Genomic DNA, 22013 nt, shown 5'->3' on the forward strand with positions numbered 1-22013 from the left:
GGTTCAGAAGGGGCACATGCAATAATAGTCACTGCTGTGAGTCCTTGTTACAGACAGTTTCTTGGTGTCCCCTGCTTTCTCCAATGGAATTGTTCCAGATGGTGTTCTCTGAGGTCTGAGACACACTTGCTGAATTTCAAACAAAAATCGTTTCACTTAAAAATGTGAATTAACCTCCAGTGACTGGAAGACAAATTGTTGGTCTCAGATCTTCTGCAGAAGTGCATGTTCCATGCAGAAGTTTCTGTCTATAAATATTTCAGACTCTGTGATACAGAATGCAAGGGAACCCTTAAAACGTTCGTATTTGAGAGAGACGCATTTCTGAAACACAGTTCTCCTTTCAACTTTTACCTATTATTGCCATTAAGAGACAGATTTCAGTTTTTTACAATAAGCAGAAGTCCAGTGTACTATGGAGGTGCTCTCATATGTATGCCTTAAGCCTCTTCTAATCATTAGCATTTATGCATTAGCATTAAAGAATGCAAGAAGTGCTGTCAGTTTTGGTTTCCTGTTGTAAAGCTACTACTAGTTTTGGTTATATGTTGCGCTGTATGGAGGATACTGTTGGTTTCCTAATGACCTAAAAAAGTAATAGTAAAAATCTAAGATGTCTTACAGCTCTTTGTTTAAACCTGGATGTTTTTCTAATTCAAGTCTGTGTCTTCTCCAAGTAGGGCTGTCCACAAGCTTGCTTTAATCTGCATTTTAAAAAATAAATTTAAAAAATTGGTGGGTAGGGAAGGCACACAGTATTAAAATTCCTATGCTGAAATACAGGTGGATCTGCAGAAGCATCTTGGCCACACCAAAGAGCTAATGTGGTTATTCAACCATGTGTGCTTCCATAGAAGGTTACTGAGAACTTAGAAATACCTGTTAGCATATGATGCTTCCCTCCCTGCCCCAAGAGACTGAAAAAGCTTTGGTGAATGATTGATTGTTAGGGTCTTTTTTCCTTCTTTTTTTTGGTGAGAAACCGCAGGTATGAGATCCACATCTGCACCACACCCCTGGAGCCGTTGCACACCTCTGTCCTACTGCACACACTTGTCTATTCCTTGCCTAAGTGTAGCTGATTCAGTCGTTTGTATGATGACCTGCAGCAGGTTTGCTGGCCTTGGGGCTTGCACACGTTGTCTGCCTTAAGTCTGCCTTCAGCCAGTGCAATAAAACCAGTCCTTGGATGCAGGCTTCTTTTTAGGGAGAACAAATAGCTCATTGCATTTATCTTGCTCTCTGAGAACTAGATGTTTTAACTTAGAGATTGGACCTGCCAAAACAGAGCTACTGCCTCTGGGAAGTAGAAGGTATCATCTCTGGTGATGGCTTCAATGGCACCTTCCTTCTCTCTGTGCTCACAGGGCTTGCTGCAGGGACTGGTGCTGTGCAGGGACTGAGCATGGGTGAGCGCTTCCTCTCTTGCCAGGAACTGACTGTTCACAGTGCGCTCGGAGGCTTGTGCAGGTGCTGTTCCGGACACTGTCAGCATTAATGTTACTTAGTGAACAGAGAAGGACTTCGGGTGTTTGGCAGCAATGGCTGACCGAGAGTCCTCTAAATGCATCCCCTGAGCTGAGGGGTGCCATCTGCTGGGGTGCAATGCAAGGTGGAAGGGGCAGCACCCAGGCCATGGACTGTGTGAGGCCCCGGGGCAGGCAGTTCCTCCTGGCAGCATTGCAAACAGGGAGCCCCGTCCTTCATTTGCCGTAACGGATGGCAGAGCTGGGGTGCAGCCCATGGCCTCCTTCTCTTTGACTTGGTTAAACATTGTGTATTCCAGGGCTCCCCACCTTCCCTAACTCAGCCGCTGCCAAGGGAAACCAGGACCCAGCAAGGTACACGATTGCAGTGTTACCTGCTGTGGTGTACATGCGCTGTATTGCACGCCCTGCTAGTTGGGAGCCTGGTGTCTAACCTGTGTCACGTTTACCACCATCCTAAGTCTCTTTTCTGTGTTTTTTCTCTGCTCTATCTTTCCTCTTCCTGCTCTAAACATGGCCCCGCACACACCACTTCCTCCTCCGCTGGTGGTCCTGGGCTGGTGTTCTGGCCCAGGAGGAACAAGTGATCTCTGACACATCTCTGGCGCAGCCCCCCCCGCCCCCCCCCCCCCCCCCCGGCCTCTCTCCTCCACTCTCCTTTGTTCCTCTCAAACATAAACACACTTAACTGGCCTCTTCTCTTCTCCCTCCGCCCCCCAGTCTTCAAAGCGATCAGACAAAGCGATATCCCTCCTGCAGCATGTGCCAACACGCTCCCTTCCTTGCAGAAGGAAGGCTTCAGTAAAGCAGTGGGCCCTGCCTGTACCTGGCCGTTGCTTTGCTCCCTTGAGCCCTGTCCTAGCGTGAGGGGTTTTGATCACCAGCGCCACTGGTTTTCTGCCTGGGGAGGTGGCAGTGGGAGGCATACGGCAGCAAAGCGGGAGGTCTGCAGCTCCCCAGCCAGGGCGATGCTGGGCGCACTGGCCGAGTGACCCCCAGCCCAAGCCGCTGCTGGCTTTTGTGGTGCTGAGCACATCCCCATCTTACCACGCCCTCATTCCCAAAGCCCAGGAAACTGCCTTGGTTCATGTTGTATATAAAGTTCAGAAACGAAAATAATCACTAATCTTAATTGCAGAGATTAGGACCAGGAAAGGGAAATAGAGTCATCTGCCAGCACTTAATCTAACATTTACTAGTTTAGCAGAAGACACGCAGGGGCTGGGCTGCCCTTTCAAGACACTGAGGTATTTGAGTCAGCCTTGTGATGGAGCATGTTCATAAAAAGAGGTGCCAGGGCAGCCTGGATTGCTATTCCCCCCCCATTCCCCCACTGGGGAATGAGCTACAGCCAGCACCCTGCTTTCCGCTTGGTCTCAGCTTTGCCCAGCAGGCAGATGGAAGGGTGGGAAGCATTTTCCTTCTCTCTCTCCTCCCTCGGTGCCTGAGGAAACTGAGGCACCGACCACCCACTTTTTTTTCCCCTGTGCAAAGCTGTGCCTCAAGTCAGGGAGGTGAAGGGGGAACCCGGGCTCTTCCCCTCTCCGTTCTCAGACCCAGCGAGCCTGTGTGGGGTGGGAAGTTGGGTAGGTCGAGCTTTCTGCACTTCCCTGTGAAGTACAAACCCGGGGAACCTGTTCCCCTGCCATGTGTCAGGAGGGGAAGAAGAAATGGATGGGGAAGGGGTGCCCAAGGGCAGGGAGGGGTGCAGATACCTCAGGGGAAGATGAGGTGGTGGGTGTGTGCCTGATAAGGTCCAAGCCCTGATGCCTTACAGCAGCAGCTTATTACCTGACTCAATTAAGCAGTAGGAGATTACCGAACCTGAGCACGCTCGTAGGGAAGAGCCGCCCAGGGAGAAAAGCAGGCTGCCAGCAGTTGTGACTACACACACTCGAGGCGAGGCATTAGGGTTTTATGACAAAATTTAAGGGAGAAAGGAAGGAGATGAAAAGCAATCAAATACAGTGCTTGGAATAACGGAGGAGGATCTGGATCTCTGAACTCTGCCTAGCCTGAAGCATACGAGGGATTGCATAAAGCTTGGCCTTAGCACTTCTATGTCAGCGTGAGCACACAAGCACACTTTTGCCCCAAATTGTTGCTCTTGGCCCCTCAGGGCAGAGGGAAGACAGAGAACAGCCACCAAAACCTCCCCGGGCCCTGTGGCCCCAGTATCCCCCTGTGGACAGCAACCATGAGCCCTTCGGGTTACAGCAGTTGGGTCTCTGTGCTTAGTTTCTCTTTCAGTCCTCAGGTAGGAAGCTCCAGGTTGTACTGCCAAAAGAAAAAAAAAAAATCCCCTAACTTTTTATTACCCTTTCTGCAGTTCCAGGCAGAAGGAAAAGGTGGGTTTCCTGGCTGGAGGAGCACCTTGATGATAAATCAGTTCTTGGCTTTTAAGAGTTGTAACCTGTTTGCAACTTTAATCTTAAAAAAAAAAAAAAAAAAAGGCTGGTTGTTTTATTTTTGGCTAATGCTTATTATTGTTGGGCTATAAATTTATGGCGTTTGCAGACAAGTTATTAAGCTTTAAAATCATAGGTAGGCTGATCAGTTCCTCTACTGTTTCCCTGCCAAATGCTTAACCACTTCTTGGATGAGGAAGAAAAAAGTATCATTGTAAATTATTTTTTCCCTGGAGGGTATTTATACTGTAGCTGTTGCTAAAGGGATTTTCTCCATTCATTTTTCATATGAGTTGGGTTTTTTTATCAGGCAGATACAAAAAGAACTGTGATGAGCACTTTCTTCTCCATTTTGATTTGTTTGAGTATCTGTGTATTTTGAGTCTAGCCCAGAAAGGACCTTGTCTGCCTCCTTCCTGACTTAAACCTGCATGTGTCGGCAGGGCCAGAGCCCCTCTGTGGTGGGGGGACCTTTCCACCCATGGAAACCTTTTTGCCCAGCCCGAGACGTGGGATGGTGCTGGCAAGAGGGTGCCTCCTTCCCTAGGAGCTCACAAAGCCGGTGGGCACCTCCATAGCGCAGAAACGCCCCCAGGGAAGGGGTCTTGAGGGTCATCTGCAGCACCTGTAGGGCAGCCAGCCAGGCCACGGAGGGGCGAGCAGGGAGGGAGCAACACCCCCTTGCTCACAGGCACGTGGCGTGCTGGGAACTGTGTGCTGCTCTGGAGAGGGGCTGTCCCTCCTGTTCCCCCCCATCCGCCCCCCACCTCAGTCCCAGGGCTGCAGATGACCTGGGCAAGGCCTCCAGAAATCCCCTTATTTCAGGAGACACGCAGGCTTCTGGCTGCTTTTCCTGCCAGATCCTGTGAGCTCTTCCATTAACGGTCAGTGGATGAGGCAGAAGTTTTATCTTGATTGAGACACATGAAGCCTTGTTTGTGAGACAATATTTCTTGTCTTTCAGGCAGGAATTCAAACTATTTGATGATTATCAATAGCAGCCAAGAGCACCATTGCTGTCTCCTCTCCTCCCTGCTCCTCTAGCAGAAAGTTAGAATCCTCCATCACAGACTGGTTCCTGGAGAGAAAAGTTCGGCATAAGGCTGAGGCATTCGGGTACAGATCCAGAAAGCAGCTTTCAGTGCTCTGATCCACCACAGACTTGTCCAGCCTGTACCAATTCATTTCACCTTCCTATGTCTTGGTGCCCTATCTGCAGATGGGGATAAAAATCACTTCCTTTACTCTCACTTTTTATCGGTCTTTCCGATTTAAATATCAAGCTCTGATTCAGGGACCATCTCCTTCTGCACCTACGAGCGCTGCTGAGCATGGCGGTACCTCTCCGCAGAGCCCGGCCCCGGCTGTCCGGTGCTCAGTGCCAGCCCTGCGGCACATACCCCATGCCTGTCCTCCTGCGGCTTCTGGCACTGCTGGAGGGATGGGCTCATTCCTGTCATAATCTAAACTGAAAGCAGAAGAGCTTGTAAGCTGTTCAGACTTTCAAGTAGTCACTGCAAAACAACTTCTGTTTTGTAGACCTCTGGCTACAAAGCAGAGCCTCTGAGCTTGAGTTGAGTGCCAGTGAGATGCCTAAATTCCTCTGTGCTTTGAGGATACAGGACCAAGACTTGTGTGAAGTGCTAAATGTGCCATCTCGCTTTTGCCACCTGCATGCATTCATGTGCTAAGGGACAAGAGCTGAGAGAGTATCAGGTTGCTCATGGGGATATTTGGGTTCCACTGCCTGCATCACGAGGAGGATGAAGACAAAACCTCTCGTTCTCGGCATGCAAAACTCCACTGAGTGGCTGTATCTAGGTGCAGCCTTGACTTCTCTTTGCAAGAGGAGATGACAGCACAAGACCAGGCTGAAGCTAGCAGAGGGGTGAAACAAGAAATAGACAAGAAATGCTGGGAGGTCAGCCTGGGAGACCAGAATTGTCCTCTGCAACCTGAAGTGCACCCTATGCAATGCCCAGGAGCTGATCAAGCTGCTGGGGAAGAGAATTGCCCTGCTGAGCATCCAGGCTGTGCTGCTGCCCAAAAAAACAGCCATGAGGCAAGTAGATCAGCGAGGGAGAAATGGGGCTCGTAACTGAGTTAGTCCTAATATTAATGCCAACTGTAGAGGCAGGGAAGTCTTCTAGGGATTTTCCCACCATACTTCTACAAGCCTGTCTCAGCAGAGACCAGTGTCACTCCTTTCCTTGGAGCAGGAGATTAAAGAAAAGGGGCTGGGTTAATCCTGGAGGATTTGAGTCCTCCTTCATCTGGACTCCATCCGTGTTCTGGGTGTAAAGCAAGTTAATGAAGTTTTTGGACATCTTCAGTTCTGCAGCCAGCCAGCAAAAGCTCTTGGAGGACTTCTGCTGAATGTCCCACTGTGAGGCCAGAGCTACCTCCATCTCCCTGACCTGTAAGGGTAACGTCTAGCGTGGAGGAGTGGTGGCTGGGTTGGATGTCAAGGTTTAAAACCATAATCTGATGCAATAAAAAAAATACACTGTAAGAGAAAATAATCTGGTGGCAGCTCCTGGCCAGCTCCAGCTCCCTCTGCACAAAGTGGCTACCCAGTGAAGTCAGTTTTCCAGTGCAAGCTGGGGTGCCACGGGGTGGGTTTCCTCCAGTAGATTTTTTTTTTCTCTGATAAAGCATATTTGACTCATCTAGACGTCACATCAAATTCATCAGGGGGTTTAGCTAGGAAGACGGGAAAGGAGGGTGGACTGGGGAAAGGGACAGTGTTTGATTGACGTTTTAAACGGGAAACATTTCAGCAATGCGTGTCAGCACACGGGGTATTGTTTCGCTTTACTTCGTGAAGGACTTAAAAAAATCTGGAGATCAAACCAAAACGCTACACTTCAGGGAAGAAAACATTTAAGGGAGGCCTTTGGTTCCAGCGGGAAAACAAAACAAAACAAAAACAAAACCCTTGTGGATCAACCGGAAATGATTTTCTGCTTCGGTTACTTGTGTTTGCCAGGGAAATGAGAAATTAATATTGCACCGTAAGGAGTGAGAAGAGCCTCGAGGCCTCCCCAGCCCTGAGTAAGCCACTGTGCGAGGGCAAGAAGCCACCTCTGCCATCTCTGCAGCACGCAGGGGCCCTCACGCCGGTGTCCCCTTCGCTCTGCCCTTGTCGCCTGCCACCTGCGCCCGCCTCCCTCCCGGCGCAGGGGAAGGCCCGGCCTCCATGGCACCGCTGGGGATGAAAGGCTGGATTCAGTTTGTTTTGCATGCAACCTGCCTTTCACAACGCTCAGCGGACCCACCTCCCCCTCCCCATCTTTGGTGACTCAGCCAAAGAATTTTAATCTCTGTGGTCTGTCTGTAGTTGTAAAATATAATACCAATGGAGTTGGGCTTGTTTATCCCGAAGCCATGAAACTGTTGTCAGGAGAAATTGATACACACTACTGAAGGGAAGAAAGTGCTGCTGCTGGGGAGGATTTGACTCAAGACGGCACTTCAAATGGAAATTTCCCTGTTTGAAATGGATACGTTTTTCATCTCTACGCCTTTCATTTCTTTAACGCTGCAGGAGCGAGGGCTCGGAGGGTCTGTTTGTGGGAGGATTAGCTCCTGCTGCGGCTCTTGCCTGCAGAAGGTTTCCACCACCAGGCCGCAGGTGCCCTCACCACTCACGGGAGCCCTGGAGAAATGGTGGCTTGGGGTGAAGGGGCTTGTGCAGCCCAGCTCGGGAAGCACCTCGGCCCCTGCTCCTCGTCTGCAAGCCAGGACCCCTCCACATCTGGCTGGCACAGGGCATGGGGGATCTGTCCACATAAACACCAAGCGTATCATCCTAGGCACTCCAGATCAAATCGCAGGGTCTCCCCCTTCCTTCAAAGGCATCTGAAGCCTGAAAGAAGCAGATCAAACATGTAAATTTGAACTGAGATTAATTATGAGGGGGGAAAAAAAAAGGCATTAAGGTTTATTTGCATTAACGATGCCTGTGGGGGTGTTTCTTTGTCTTTGCATGCGATGATACTTCATGAGATACCAGGTCTGGTTCCACCAGAACTCTGGAAAAGCCTTAGAGGCTTCAGGAAACTCTGCAAATGCGTTTCAGCAGGAGGCAGACAAGGAGAAGGGAAGTGTCGGCACCGCTTCCTCGGAGCACGGGAGCAGCCTTTGTTGAGTGGCTGGAGGCTACTTCTCGGCTCCTGGATTTCAAACAGGTATAATTATCACTTGGATAGGGTTCAGGCCTCGGAGGGAGCTGCCAGATCTTTCATGAGGGGGTGAGTTTGTCCTACTGAATCTAGGACTAAAAAAATTTAAAATAAAACCACCAAGAAAGAAAGGAGGGATACGATTTAACCATGTAGGTGTTGTCTCACATCTATTATGTGCCAGATAGAATATACTCCTAGTGCTGTCCGATAGCCTGGCTTATACATGCTTTCTCTTTGGAGCATCTTAGTTGTAAAATTTTTATATAGGTAACCTGGCTGAAATGAAGAGGTACTGGAAATTTCTCTATAAATCCTATACTCCAAAGAGCTCCATCCCAAGGGGTCTCAGAAAAGAATAGCATCTGATCTTCCAGGGTTCTCACTGACTCTCGAAAGCTTTTGAGCTTTTTCACTCTGCCCTAAAAACTGCCTTTCCTTAAACCTCTCCAGGTAAATTCTAAGTCCAATGGATTTCCATTCACACTTTTCATGGTGTGAATGCCTTAAACTTTCAGATCTGCCAACTCGCTTTCCTAATCATTGTGATCAAGTCACTGTCAATATTTGAGCATAAGCTTGTGGACTTTGTTCTCGGTATTAAAAGTTAGGGCTAGCTGAAAAGAGGGGATTGCTTTCAGAAAAAAAAATAAAATCAAAGCTGCCTCCGTTTTGTGGGCATGGTTCAATACAAATACCTTTTTATGTATTTTCAACTGTATACTTTTGAACTGAAAATGGCCTTCAGAATGATGTACAGAATAAACATTTTCTTATCTGTCGAACTTATTTCAGGTATAAAAAAAATATATCATCAAATGATTCCTGGACACAGGTTGCTGCTGCCGTTGTCACACCCAAGTGACACGTTATACCAGATACTGATGCCAGATGCCCCTCTGCCCTGCCCCACGCTCCAAGCCCCTGGTCCCCAAACCGTGGTGCTTGCTGTAGTAGATGCTCCATGGCATTTGCCTCACACATGTCTGTGCCCACACTCCCGTGTCAGACTTGATCACTGAACTCTTACTTTCTCTCTTGCAATTAAAAGCTGTGAAAAAAGCCCACAAATTACTTTTATAGAGGTCCTCTTCTTACCCCATGCTTCAGCCATGGAAAGTCTGGCCAGAGACCCCACTTTAGACTTCCTTCTTGGGAAAAAGCCCTTGAGAGTGTGAATGTGCTCTTAGTGACACCTTCCCAGTAGGTCCACGTGGGTGATACCTTGGGATCTTTTCCCAACACGTCAACAGGCATCTCCTTTAACTCAGTCTAAACTCTTTTTTTACAACCATTCCTGTCCAGCTGCTCTCTGCAAACACCTGCTCTGCATAATGCCACAGTGGCTGTGTTGCTCTCACCTAATCCTCACTCTGTATGACCATCTCCTGCCCAGCCACAGCTTCTGATACCCATCACTCCACATACACAATAATTTTATCAGGTTTTGTGGTGATTACTAAGTGATGAAATGACCACAACTCTGACTTTTTCACCAAAGATGCAAATGTGAAATTTGCTCTTTAAGACAAGGACCTCAGTAAAATTCCAGTGAAGTTTGCAGAAAATAACCAATGCTAAAAAAGTTTTACCAAAAAAATATTTTAAAACATTTAAACTCAACATTTTTTTCAATCACAAAACCAGCATATTTCATTCATCTCTGAAAACTCTGACCACTCCTACTACAGAGTAATTCAGTCATTGCATGGTGATGGCATTGCCGCTGTTTTTCTTGTCCTTTCAACACAAACTCCCCCAACACATGCAGCTACAACTTGGGGCCCTCATGAAACTCGCTTTTAGTAAAAATTGAACCAGCTGGTAACTGAATGAGCTTCTCAGACAGGGTACTATAAACACCATTTAATAACCTTATGCTTTACGGGCTTGTTAAAGTAAATGGAACTTTTGAAGCTTTCATAGCGCTGCAAAATGCAAAGCTACGGAGTATGCCACATGTAAACAGAGGCAAATGCCTCGCATTTGTACAGCATGTCGTGCTGACATGCTGTAGGTGCTCAGCTTTGACCTGTCCTAACAGGCCCCTCGGGATGTGACACCAGTGCTTGCATGGGGCATCACCCTTGTGAACCGGGGGTGCAGCATTACCCAGCTGTGTTGGGAGCATATTGCTGGGGCCGGAGCGCTGAGGGAGGCGACCGTGAAAGTGGGCAGGACTTTTCATGGCTTCTTGCCTGGCTTCAGCAATGATTTGCATTAGTCAGCAGTAGGGTGCTGATGGCAAGGCAGATGCTGGTAGCATCATTGGCATGACAGACTGGCAGAGAGATTTCTTTGTCCCCACCACCCTCGCTATACCTGTAATAATGAGGAGAGGAGAGGAGAGGAGAGGAGAGGAGAGGAGAGGAGAGGAGAGGAGAGGAGAGGAGAGGAGAGGAGAGGAGAGGAGAGGAGAGGAGAGGAGAGGAGAGGAGAGGAGAGGAGAGGAGAGGAGAGGAGAGGAGAGGAGAGGAGAGGAGAGGAGAGGAGAGGAGAGGAGAGGAGAGGAGAGGAGAGGAGAGGAGAGGAGAGGAGAGGAGAGGAGAGGAGAGGAGAGGAGAGGAGAGGAGAGGAGAGGAGAGGAGAGGAGAGGAGAGGAGAGGAGAGGAGAGGAGAGGAGAGGAGAGGAGAGGAGAGGAGAGGAGAGGAGAGGAGAGGAGAGGAGAGGAGAGGAGAGGAGAGGAGAGGAGAGGAGAGGAGAGGAGAGGAGAGGAGAGGAGAGGAGAGGAGAGGAGAGGAGAGGAGAGGAGAGGAGAGGAGAGGAGAGGAGAGGAGAGGAGAGGAGAGGAGAGGAGAGGAGAGGAGAGGAGAGGAGAGGAGAGGAGAGGAGAGGAGAGGAGAGGAGAGGAGAGGAGAGGAGAGGAGAGGAGAGGAGAGGAGAGGAGAGGAGAGGAGAGGAGAGGAGAGGAGAGGAGAGGAGAGGAGAGGAGAGGCCAGCTCTGCAGTACCAGAGCCAGGTAACGTGCAAGGGCAGATTTATCTATGAGTGCAGGGGACTAAGGAACTTCCACTCAGACAGGGGACAAGCAGCCCGGAGTGAAGCGGTACAAGGGCAGCCTGGTGATATTTTCCAGTGAGACGGGGCAGGATCTCCTGGTGCTTCCAGCACAGAGGCGAGAGGAGGGCCACACTGTTGTTGAAACAGAGGGAAAACCTGGGGCTGAAATAATCTGGGTTTGTCACTTGGCTCCTGACAGCAGTTGGGCTGAGCTCTGTAATCATCCCCTCTGCTCCCCAGCTAGAGCCCAGCCTGCTCACAACTGCTCAGCACTTTGATAAGAAATATGCTTGGAGGTATTTTGCAATGATGAACAAGGAAAGATGAATGAGAAGTGATGGTAAGCAGATAAACATGGTGTGTCTGAGGTGCAGTCAGACAGACTCACCATCATGCAAATGCTGCGGTCTCAGCCATTTTTGCACAATGGCTGGTGGTAAAATGATATTGCTGCTTCTTTTCTGATAGGGGTTGTTTTTTGTTTTTTTTTTAATTTAAATCTAGCTTATTAAGCAGCTCCCTGCCTGTGTCCCACCCAGCTGCTGCAAGGCATGTCCATCTTCATCAAGGGCTGCACATAGTGTGATCAGCAGAGAGGTGTTAGCAAGAAAGGATGCTAAAATCAGGCTGCTGTATGAGAAGGACACCAAATACACAGCCAGGACATGCCCCTATGCCCTTGTCCCTATAGCAATAGCCAGGGCTACAGGGGCAGACAGGAGGGAGGAGAGGAAAATGGTGGGAATCGATGGCAAATGGCAAAATGTAAAGAAAGTGGGCATTTTCACTATGTTGTAAACCTATATTCACACTCTGTAAAACACTAGCATCCGGGAACAGCCCTTCCTATAGTCCTGAGTTTCACAAAGCTTTCCACCACGACCAGCAGAGCAGGCCTAGCCTACAGCTCTCTGATTCCTCTTTCTAAAAGATGTGTTACTGTGTAGGGTTGGATGTTCACGCTACAGACTTGACCCCTCGTCCCTGCTCACAGAGCCAGTGCTCTCCCTTTCCCCTGTGATGCCCAGTGCAATGTCCCCATGGCTTCCACAGCACTCCCGACTCGCGGTGTGGGGGAACAGAGAAGGAGGAGGAGTGAGGAAGAGCAGTGCCAGTGGTGCAACTACTCATTTGAGAGAGACACCTCCTGCCCTTGGCCTCCATCTGTGCTCCAGGCTCCTTGTCACAAGTCTCATCATGGTGCTGGGCTCCTCTCATCCTCCCCACTACTCTGTTTTCCATAGGATTACGGACCACCCTGCAGGTCAGCCCCCACCTGCCCCACCTCTCATTTCTGCCTCCTGACAAAGACAGCAGATGCAGCCGATTGTGGCCAAGCTTGTGAGGGATGCCTGAAGTGAGTAAAGCCTCAAGGGACAAAGCTGATTCCTCCCTAAACTCATGGCACCACCGGGCTGAAAATGCAAAGCCATTCCTCCAGGGGCAGGAGCACTCCTCCCTCCCAGTGGAGGAGGATAAATATGCCAGGGGAAAGAAGAAAGTAGTTTAAATGGTGGAGAACACGCACGTTAGCCGGTGGTGGGTCCAGGGAGGGAGTCATGCCTCTCTCCAGCCTTGCCTATGGCTCCCTCTAAGTCCTGGTTCATGAGAGTCACTGCTTTGCTGTTCTCATTAGCATTTCTGCTATGCAAAATCTCACAACCTTTTTATATATCCACAGGGTTTGCCCACAAATATATTGTCTCTTTTTTTTTTTCTTTCCAGGAATTAATCCTCCCCAAAGGTGTCGTATCTAATTTGTTCCTATTTCCCTCGTTTCAGCCATGCAGCTGATTTGATATCAAGCAGTGTGTCACACTACAAACCCACTTTCTTTTCTCTCTCCCCTTCACCATCCTTCCTCCTTCTCCCATGCACAAACACCACAACACTCACGCCTGTGTTTGTCCATCTGGCTTACTTCATTGATACATTTACACAGTTTATTATCAGTTTAATTCATTAAACACCTGTGTGATAACCCTGGGTTATCACTGGATGCACCTCTGGGTGTGGGGATACACACATCACCTCTGCATGACTGTTCCCCTGGGATAAATCCTCTGCAGCTGAGCCTGGGACTTGTTCGCTGCTTCTTAAATTTAAAAAAGCTACATCTAGAGAGCAGCGTAGTATAGCATAAAGCTGGCAGTAAAGCAAATACATAAAAAGACCTGAAAATTCCATTTATTTGTAACTACTTGTTCTCTTTGTGATCTCGGTGCAGGTGGAAGGGATTGGTTAGGATTCAGTGCTGATGGCTGACAGCCCTGGAACACAAAAATCTGCTATTTATACCCAGAACCACACCACATCAAAATGAAATCAGGGGGACAAGCAAGGTGCTTTGTGAGCAGCCCAGAAAATGCAGCTTGGCTGATTTGTGTTATACGCTCAAGGCTTCACTGCCTGTTACTTTCCCCATATTTTCAACCTTCAGCCTCTCACAATCCATTCGTTCCCCCTCCCAAATCCGAAACTCCCTCAAAATACTCATATTTTCATCCCTTGGCCTCAGCAGAATGTGCAAGAGAGAGCATGTTATACCAGCGCAAAGCACGTGTGCCTGCTGATGGCTGGCTGGTGCCCATGGGCTGTCTGACCATCAAGCGTGTCAAACTGAAAAGACAATTTAGTGTTAGCTTCCCCCTCTGTAAGAACTCTAATTTGGCTTGTCTTTCTACTCTGATGCCACCAGCGTTCACAGACCGTGTAGGAATTTCATGTCTTTGAGATCTCCATCTCCAGTCATATCTGAAGTAAGCGAAGGGGTCTCCAAAATTTTCAAGGGGGAAACTGGCAGAGAGATGTATGGACTCTTAAGCTTCTTTTAGCCTGGCTAAAAAACATGACCCATACCAATATATCTTTTAATTTCCTGCACCTGCAAAAACATAATCGATAAAACCTGAGGCCCATAGTAACATAGACTTAACTCTTGGTGCTTCAGCAAACACAGACTCATTTCCAAATGAGAGCAAGTCCTACAAGCTTGGCTTCAAAGCCTTTGAGAAAAGGTGAGGGAACTCAGAGCGAAATATGGACTCGCTGGCTGCTCCCCACCCCTGTAACCCACAGTTTTGGGAGTATTGGCTCCTTCAGCCATATCTAAAGACAGTGATGGTAATGAATCAGAGTCTTCAGCCACCCAGTTTCACAGATGGGTGTATTGACCTTAATAAATGCCCTCACTTTACATGAATACACCAAGTTATGACTGGAGATGGCTAAAAAGCAGACATACTGCCTGTTTTCTTTGTCTGCCCCAGGGGCTGAGGCCTCCAGCAGTTGGGTGGCACGGGAATCTGACCCAGCATGAAGCACCACAGCTCATCACCCGGAGCCATAATCCCTAAACTGGGCTCCCCATCCCTGCCCAACCCCTATTTTGACCAAAAAAAAAGGAGAAATTTGATTTGCATTTTGAGACTCTCTTCCTGTGGGGGTTGGCTGAAAATCAGGCAGAGGTTCAGAAGCTTTTGGAGACAGAAGGTGTCACACACAGAACATAGTCTAAGCTTTGTTTCTACTGGAAAGCAGACAAAAAAATGCTAACAAGCTTTGTCTTGGATTGGCAAGGTGTGGGATCGCACGAGGCTCCTGGTCTCCCCAGGAAAAGCACAGCGGGAGAACTCTGCTCCTGTCCAGCTTGTATGCATGCACCTACCATGTTTCTCAGGGAAGAATGGTTCTTGTGTAAGCCATAACAAATAAAGGGAAACCAATTAAACTAACCTTTTCTTGAGCTTTCCCTGTGAAGTGTATCCAATAAACCCAGCCTCCGCACATACTCATACTACCCATTCCTGAGCTGGGTTTTAGTTGTTGTTCACTTCATTTTTCAACTCAGTTTGCAACTGGGCAAAGCTTTTTCTTGCAAGGCTGTACCTCACTGCCAGGCTAGAGCCCTGAATCTTTCTTCTCGCCCTCAGCCCAGACCTGGCAGAGGCAACTACCCACACCCTTCATATACTCAAGTAGCTGCCATGGTGCTGGTTGTACCCTGCGTGCATGCGGTGCGCTTAGGCCATGGAGGGACAAGTTCTGGCAACAAGGGTGATAACCAAGCATAGGTGTGCCACCAGGTGACTTTCACACAGGGCTTTAGAAAAGCTCATTTAATTTCAGTGAGAGACTCGCTCCTGTCAAGTCCTTGTGGTAAGCCCCCAGGGGAGCTGAGTGCTACAGCATTGCAAACGGCACCTGCTGTCTTTTCCCAGGCCCACTTTTTGACTTGGCTTTTTAAATGAGAATTTTTTGAGTGATACAAGAGGGCAAGGCTACTGAAGCATGGATGTTAAAACAGGACCTGCTGAATCCCATTCTTAGAGAGTAGTAGCTTCCACCTGAATACCCACCTAAGCAAGTATCTCCTTCCCAGAGTGAACTAACAGCCCTTCTCCCACCCTGCCATCATCTGCCTCTCCAGAACCCCACTGACATCCAAGCACAGCTGGGTGCTGGGGTCCCTGCCCCACCAGCTAGCTGTGCCTGCTATGCTGCCTAGACCTCAGGGTCAGAGGAATAATCTCACTATATGGATATGAGTGGGGAGCGGAAAGGACACTTTGATGACAAAAAATGATGTCCCTTTTCACTCTTGAAATGCACTACCAGTCTCTTGCACAGCACACTAAATGAACATGCTGGTTCCTATTGAGTTTCCAGGGTTTTGGCTCAGGGTAGCTGAGTCATAAGATTTCAGCCAGCTCTGGGGCATCTTCTGAGCAGTGCCACCTTGCCAGACCACTGTAAATTTCAAACAAATGTTCTTGGCAGTTTGTGCTCATTTCACGAGCATCCTAGCCTGACCCCTCTCTGTATTTGATCCACCATTGACTGTATGGAGATCCACTGATATATGGAGAGAGACATCTGTCTTTAGAAACACCTTCACTCCTCTAGTTTGTTCTCCCAGTAAGAGCAACTTGGAGAACTTTTCCATTCCTCCATCAGTGAACATATTCACAGTGAGATAGAAAAAATGTGTAAAAATTGTGTGGGAAATACATGAGTGGGCATTTATAGTAGATTTTTACCTACAAGCACACCTTCAGGTTGATGGAGAATGTTGCTCATCTTGTGTTTTCAGGGTTTCCAGATCTACAGATGGAGAGCCTTGCATAAGAGCTAGGTATAGCTGCAGTCTTACTATTTTGCTGCTCCCCATTTGTCTAGAACAAACTTACCTCTTACTCCGTAGCCATTTATCTATACGCTGAGGGTTACTAATGATGAGCACCTGCTGAAGTTGTATTTGCTTAGACTCTATTTTGGAGAGACTTACCGAGACCTTACTCAGCTATCATGATTGACCTCGGCTAACTTCAGGAGAGCTTTCCTGCTGGTACCACTTGAGTCTCTCTTCAAAATATTTTGGATCTTGTTTTGCCTCCTTCCCAAGTATGCTGGTGGCAAATGTTTTCAAAGATTCTTTATTTTTCTGTGGACGTTCCCTGTTCATTTACTCCAGTGAGATAAATTGGCCCTGATTGCTCTACTCCCTGAACATGACTCTTCTACAATGCCTTCTAGTTTTCTTTGGCCATGTTATTGACACTGGCTAATATAACATGAAAGGAGTGTGGATGGGCTTTTACAAAGAAATCAGCTAAACAGCTATTAGAGGATTAAAAGCAATCCCATGGCCAGGATTACACATCTTTAAAATGCTGATAATATCAAGGAGCAAATGGATTTGTAATTTAATGGCAGAAGAGGGAAGACTTCAGATGTGTGTTTTTTTCACATTTGATAGAAAGATTAAAGTGTCTGCATTTGGTGTGCATGAGTTTGATAAAGCTGTAGCATGGTTGCCTAGGGACATCAGTGTTCGCCCTTCTTGTAAATAGTAATTGCGCCACATGGAGAGAATTCTTCTGGTCAACAATTTTATTAAAATTTTAATTCTCAGGGTGACAAGATGGATCATTCTCTGCTTTCAAAGTCTGATAATGATACATTTTAGAAGCTTTGAAGAAAACCTTTGTCTAGACAGAAATACCTTAAGAAAGCTTTTGAAATGTAGCATTCACTTGAAACCTTTGTTGATGCCTGTAGGAAGCACTGATCCATATTTGGGAAATCCTGAGCTGTTTTCTACTTCCTTGCGCTAAAAGTGTGCAAGAGGTTTGCATGACAATGGGAATCGTGAGAAATAAAAATGTACAATTTTCCTAAGGAGAGTGGTTCAACCTGTGACAGATTTTCCTACAGAATTTCCTTTTCATCCACAAATTCATTTTCCTTTAAAATTAAATTAAGATACATGTGACTTTCTGGCTTTTGCATCTTCAGCATTTGAAGCTGGATTGGGAGGTATTTTAAGAACATCTCCAGGGCTGTTAAAGATTTGTAATCTAAAAAAATTAGCTATAGTTTTACTGAAATGCAGACTTTTAACTAGTCTCCTTGACTTCAGGTCCCAAGGCCTTTTCCAGAATACTATTTCACAAAATCCAGGTTTGGTTCTGGCTGCAGATTTTTAAGGGTATGCAACAAAACCAGTCCCATCTAGGCATGCAGCAGATCAACCTGCGTCTCGCACGGGAAGAGACACCCTACAGCGGCGACAGCCAAGCACAGGCCCAGGGAATGATGCTTTCCGCTTGGTTAGACTCCCGTTGAGGAACATCCCACGTGAGATGAAGCTGAAAGGGAGCAGAGCCACGACCTAGTCCACTTCTCCGGCCAGCCTAACTATCTGATCATGGAGAAGGTGGCATGCTGTACCATCTCTCTGGGTTTTGGAAATCAGAGGCTCCTGGACATATCTCTGTGATAACCAACTGACCAAAAAAATTATTTTGGGCATTATCTGATGCCTCCTGCCTAGAAAGTAACAGTCATTCTCATAATTTTTCTTTTTAGTGGTTTGGTTTCATTTGTCTATTTATTGTGATTATATGTATATTAACAGCTTTTCATCTTCAGAGTGCTTTACAAACAACTATACGTCTCACAGAATTTGTCTCAGGTACTCTGAGGAAGAGTATGTTTTTTACAGATAACGAAGATTTAACCTCTGCTTTGAGGGAGAAATGCAATTCAGGCTTACTGACAGAGTTACCAGCAGCACTACTGTATTTCCAGAAATCTCACAACTGAAGCAGAGAGAAAGGCTGAATCTCTTGTCAGAGACCGCAAAGGGAAGGAAAAAGCCGAAAAATAATGGATCCCAATCAGACATTCAGACCACTACCTTGCCTTTCTCCCTCTTCTTAGATAACAAATGTAAATACTTACGCACTCAAAAATGAGTGCTTCAGCTCTGTATCCTTAGAGACAACTGTCCAGGTAGCGAAAACAGTTTGGGTCTGGGAAATGGACCCTACAAAAGTAACAGCCCTTAGAAAAACAAAATAGTCATTAGAAAAGGAAGCTGGCTACCACATAAAGAATAAAGAACGAAGCCTGTGACTACCATTGACATTTTGAACAGTGCTGCTTCAGTATGGTCAGGCTGGGTGAGTAATTTGCAGCAAGTTGTTTAGACAATTCATCTAGGCTTTTTCTATTTCTGAACTGTGTGTGATTTGGCTAAATGTATTTGTTCTTTCAAGGTTATTGGCTGTAAATTCATAAAAAATAATTGCCTCAGAGCTCCAGCAATACCTAGACCCAGACTTGGACTGCAAGTACTTGAAGGCAGTCACCCAATAGCTAAAACATAGCTAATAGTGTATAAATGTTCAAGTAGTTTGCTAGAAATCAGCAGAGTATTGTTATACCAAATAATTTTTGTTAGATGCCGACAGCACAAAACTGCTCCTTATCTGGATTTAAAAATCTAGATTAAAAATCTAGTTTCATGGGTAGCAGTTCATATTTACTTCCTATTCATTTTCTTTATTCTTTCCTGAAAATTCATTACTCCTGCAAACAGTGCTGTCCCATTCGTTATCAGTTGAAAGTGAAAAAAACAACAGCCGGGATTAAATAAATTTTTTATTTAAATGAAATTTATGGACACGTTTTGAGGCATTTGACCAGTATTTGTTCTTATTTATACACAAGAATTTTTCCAGGGGTTCAGTCAGCATGACATGAAGGAAACAAAAAGATACAAAATGATTTCACCAATGTGAGGCCAAAAAAGCAAAAGTTTGAAAGGTCTGTGGAAAATGTATGGGTAAGAAGGTGTTTACTCCATATTCAGAATGGGATTTAAGCACATTGGTAAATGTTATTTAAAAAGGAAGATTTTAGAGCAATTTGGAGACAAATTCTTATTTTAAGTAGACATGGTCCAAATTAGAGGTATTCCATAGATTATGAGATATTAATTTTAAAGGGTGTATTCTTTGAAAAAGTAATACAATATTCTAAACAAAAGGAGAAATACTTACATTTTCATGCAGATGTAAACTGATACCCTTTTTGTACACACCAGTATCTAACTACTACAGGAACATATTTCTAAGCACATAATTGCTGACCTGCCAAAAAGACACAAGACTATTTTGTCCACAAACTCAATTTTCAGAGAAGGAAAAAGGCTGTCAACGTTTTTCAGTATCATGAGTGGAACTTTGCTTTTGAATGTGCAGTTTTACAGAACTCTGTTTCCCTCTTCCTAGCCTTGATTAGAATGAAAGTGTCAGATTTTCTTTTCCTGAAAATTATCCTTCAAATAATCACCAAATAGCCAGTGTCCAATGTATGAGTTGCTTATTTCACTTTAGAAGATGCCGTAAAAGAAATTAATTCCCAAATATAGCCTTGTTTATATTTTTTAATTGTTTTTTCAGAAATAGAAGTATTTCTGTGAGTTTTCTAAAAATTTTAGGGAAAGAAATTTTATCTAAACCTTACATTTCCCAATCCAAGGGTTTGCAACCCAGTGCATCTCAGGTTAGCAGTCAGGAAAAACAGGCAATAAAACTTACAGGAAGAAGCAGAAGAAAGGGGAGAGGAATTTCCTGAAACGGATTTATCTGGTTTTGCTGTCTCATTGAGTGATAGGCAAAAGAAAATAGATGAACAGAATAAAAGCTGAATGTAAATTAGAATGCAAAAGTTGCTTCATTTTTAACAATACAAATAAAGTTTCGTAACATAGCTGAAGCAACCTGAGACATACCTGCTTGCTTACAAATAATTTTTAGGTTTTGTACAGACAACATTTAAAGTCCTTTGACAGTTTGAAAATACCTTTTTTTTTTCCTAGCTGTTTTCCCTTTTCCTGGTATTCATTTTCACCTGTAGAAAAATCCCTAGGGTTTTAGATCTAGTTTTCAGCCGAACTTGACGCTTTCTGTCTCCAGAGAGGCTGTTACCTAGCTGCCCGTCTCCTCAAATTCACTGTAGGGGGATGAAGCTGAAGAGGTTTTAGACTCTCCATCACTGTTGCACTCCCGCGGGGCAGCAGGACTGGGAGCTTCCGGAAGCTCCTTGGCAGAGAGCGTTTCCTTACTGTTAGACCCTAAGGGATGGCAGTCCAGCAAGCTCTGCAGGTGTTTGATGTAGCTTATTGCAGCTCTCAGGGTCTCCACTTTGCTGAGGCGCTTGTCAGCAAATTCCTTGGGCAGGTGCTCTCTCAGGCGTGTGTAGCCCTCGTTCACGCAGCGTACCCGCTGCCTTTCCCTCTCGTTCCTCTTTCGAATGAAGGCAGGCTCAAAGGAATAGTCATAGATGCCCACATAGCCAGGGAATGGGATGTAGGAGATGCGACCTGTGTGCCCACCGTAGGCTTGCTCCCAGTAAGACGGGTCCAGATGGAAGGGAACCCCAAAGGACTCTCTCAGGGGGACCCCATGAGGATGCACATGGCTATTAGCCAGGGACATAGCTCCTGGAAATGCAATCCTGTTCAATAGTCCATCGTCATCTTTTTGGCTGTCCATGCTTCTTTTTTTTCTCACCCGTGAAATGTCAGTTCCTGAATTTGGCTTCCAAATCTTGTATCAGTCCAAGCAAGGAGGAAACATTTGTATAGGTACTCTGCCCCGCAGGCTGCAATTTCCTCCTGCGGTGTATAAAAACTCAGATCCCAAAACACTGCTAATGACACATGAGGTCCACTCTGTGCCTGGAAATCAGCTCTAAGCCTTGTTGTTTTTATAGATGTAGGATGCCAGCTAATTTACAGACAGGTTTTGAGGACCATCACTCCACACTTTAAACCCTTCTTTTCCTCTGATCTTCATATTTCAAAAGATAATAAGAGGGTTCCTGTGTATTCCTTTTCTCCCCGCTTGAAATTATGACCATAAGAGTTAATGCCAAACATAAATAATCTTCCAGGCTCTAAACACTTCTTATGTATTGTAATCCGCAATATCGTTTGATATAATTGTCTCCAAAAGATGGGTAATTTGCAAAGTTTACAGGGATCTTCAAAGTTTTGGCAAAACTCCTCCCTTTCAGGAACCAAGGATCTTCTGTCATCTGAAAACTACCCAAAGGCTTTTCACAATGAAATCCAAAAGAGAACTGCAAGCTTTGTTGTTTCGGCTGCTCTGGTCTAACTGAAACAGCTCACGAGCAGTTTGCAAAACTTATATGGCATGTCTCTAGCTTTCTGGGGAAGCTGAGGAATCTTCAAAGGAAAGAGTGCTCTCTTGTGGTTGCAAGTCATGTCAGATCAAGAATGCATACATGCAACCATAAGAGGAAAAATGATTTCTTCACACAAAGAGAGGCTTTTTCAAGAAGCAAGTTTCACAGATTGAAGATGAGTGTTTTCAAAAAATCTTCAACATTTTGTGTGTTTCTGCTCATTGCAGGAATTTTCTAGTCATCACTATAAGGACCTGCCTCAGATAAACAAATACAAAGGTGATGGCCTGATTACCCCCTGTGTAGCTACTACTAGATGTTTACATAGATGTTGGTTTATCTGATGGACCCTACACACTGCTTTAATTGGGGAGCTGAAAATCCCTCTTGGCTGTGCCAGATCTGTGCTGCATCCTCCAGTCTGCCTGCAGCT

General features: G+C 46.2%; 1 protein-coding gene across 1 annotated transcript; it reads right to left on the reverse strand.

Annotated features, from left to right (window-relative positions):
* Positions 1 to 20358: 20358 nt before the first annotated feature.
* ASCL4 (achaete-scute family bHLH transcription factor 4) lies at positions 20359 to 20925 on the reverse strand (the record flags this gene model as incomplete). Its single annotated transcript, XM_081997204.1, has 1 exon — positions 20359 to 20925. One exon carries the CDS (start codon positions 20923 to 20925, stop codon positions 20359 to 20361), a length of 567 nt encoding a protein of 188 aa, XP_081853330.1.
* Between the last annotated feature and the right edge of the window lie 1088 nt (positions 20926 to 22013).

This window comes from Phaethon aethereus (genome assembly GCF_964289735.1).
Source record: "Phaethon aethereus genome assembly, chromosome: 1".
Taxonomy (NCBI): Eukaryota; Metazoa; Chordata; class Aves; order Phaethontiformes; family Phaethontidae; genus Phaethon; species Phaethon aethereus.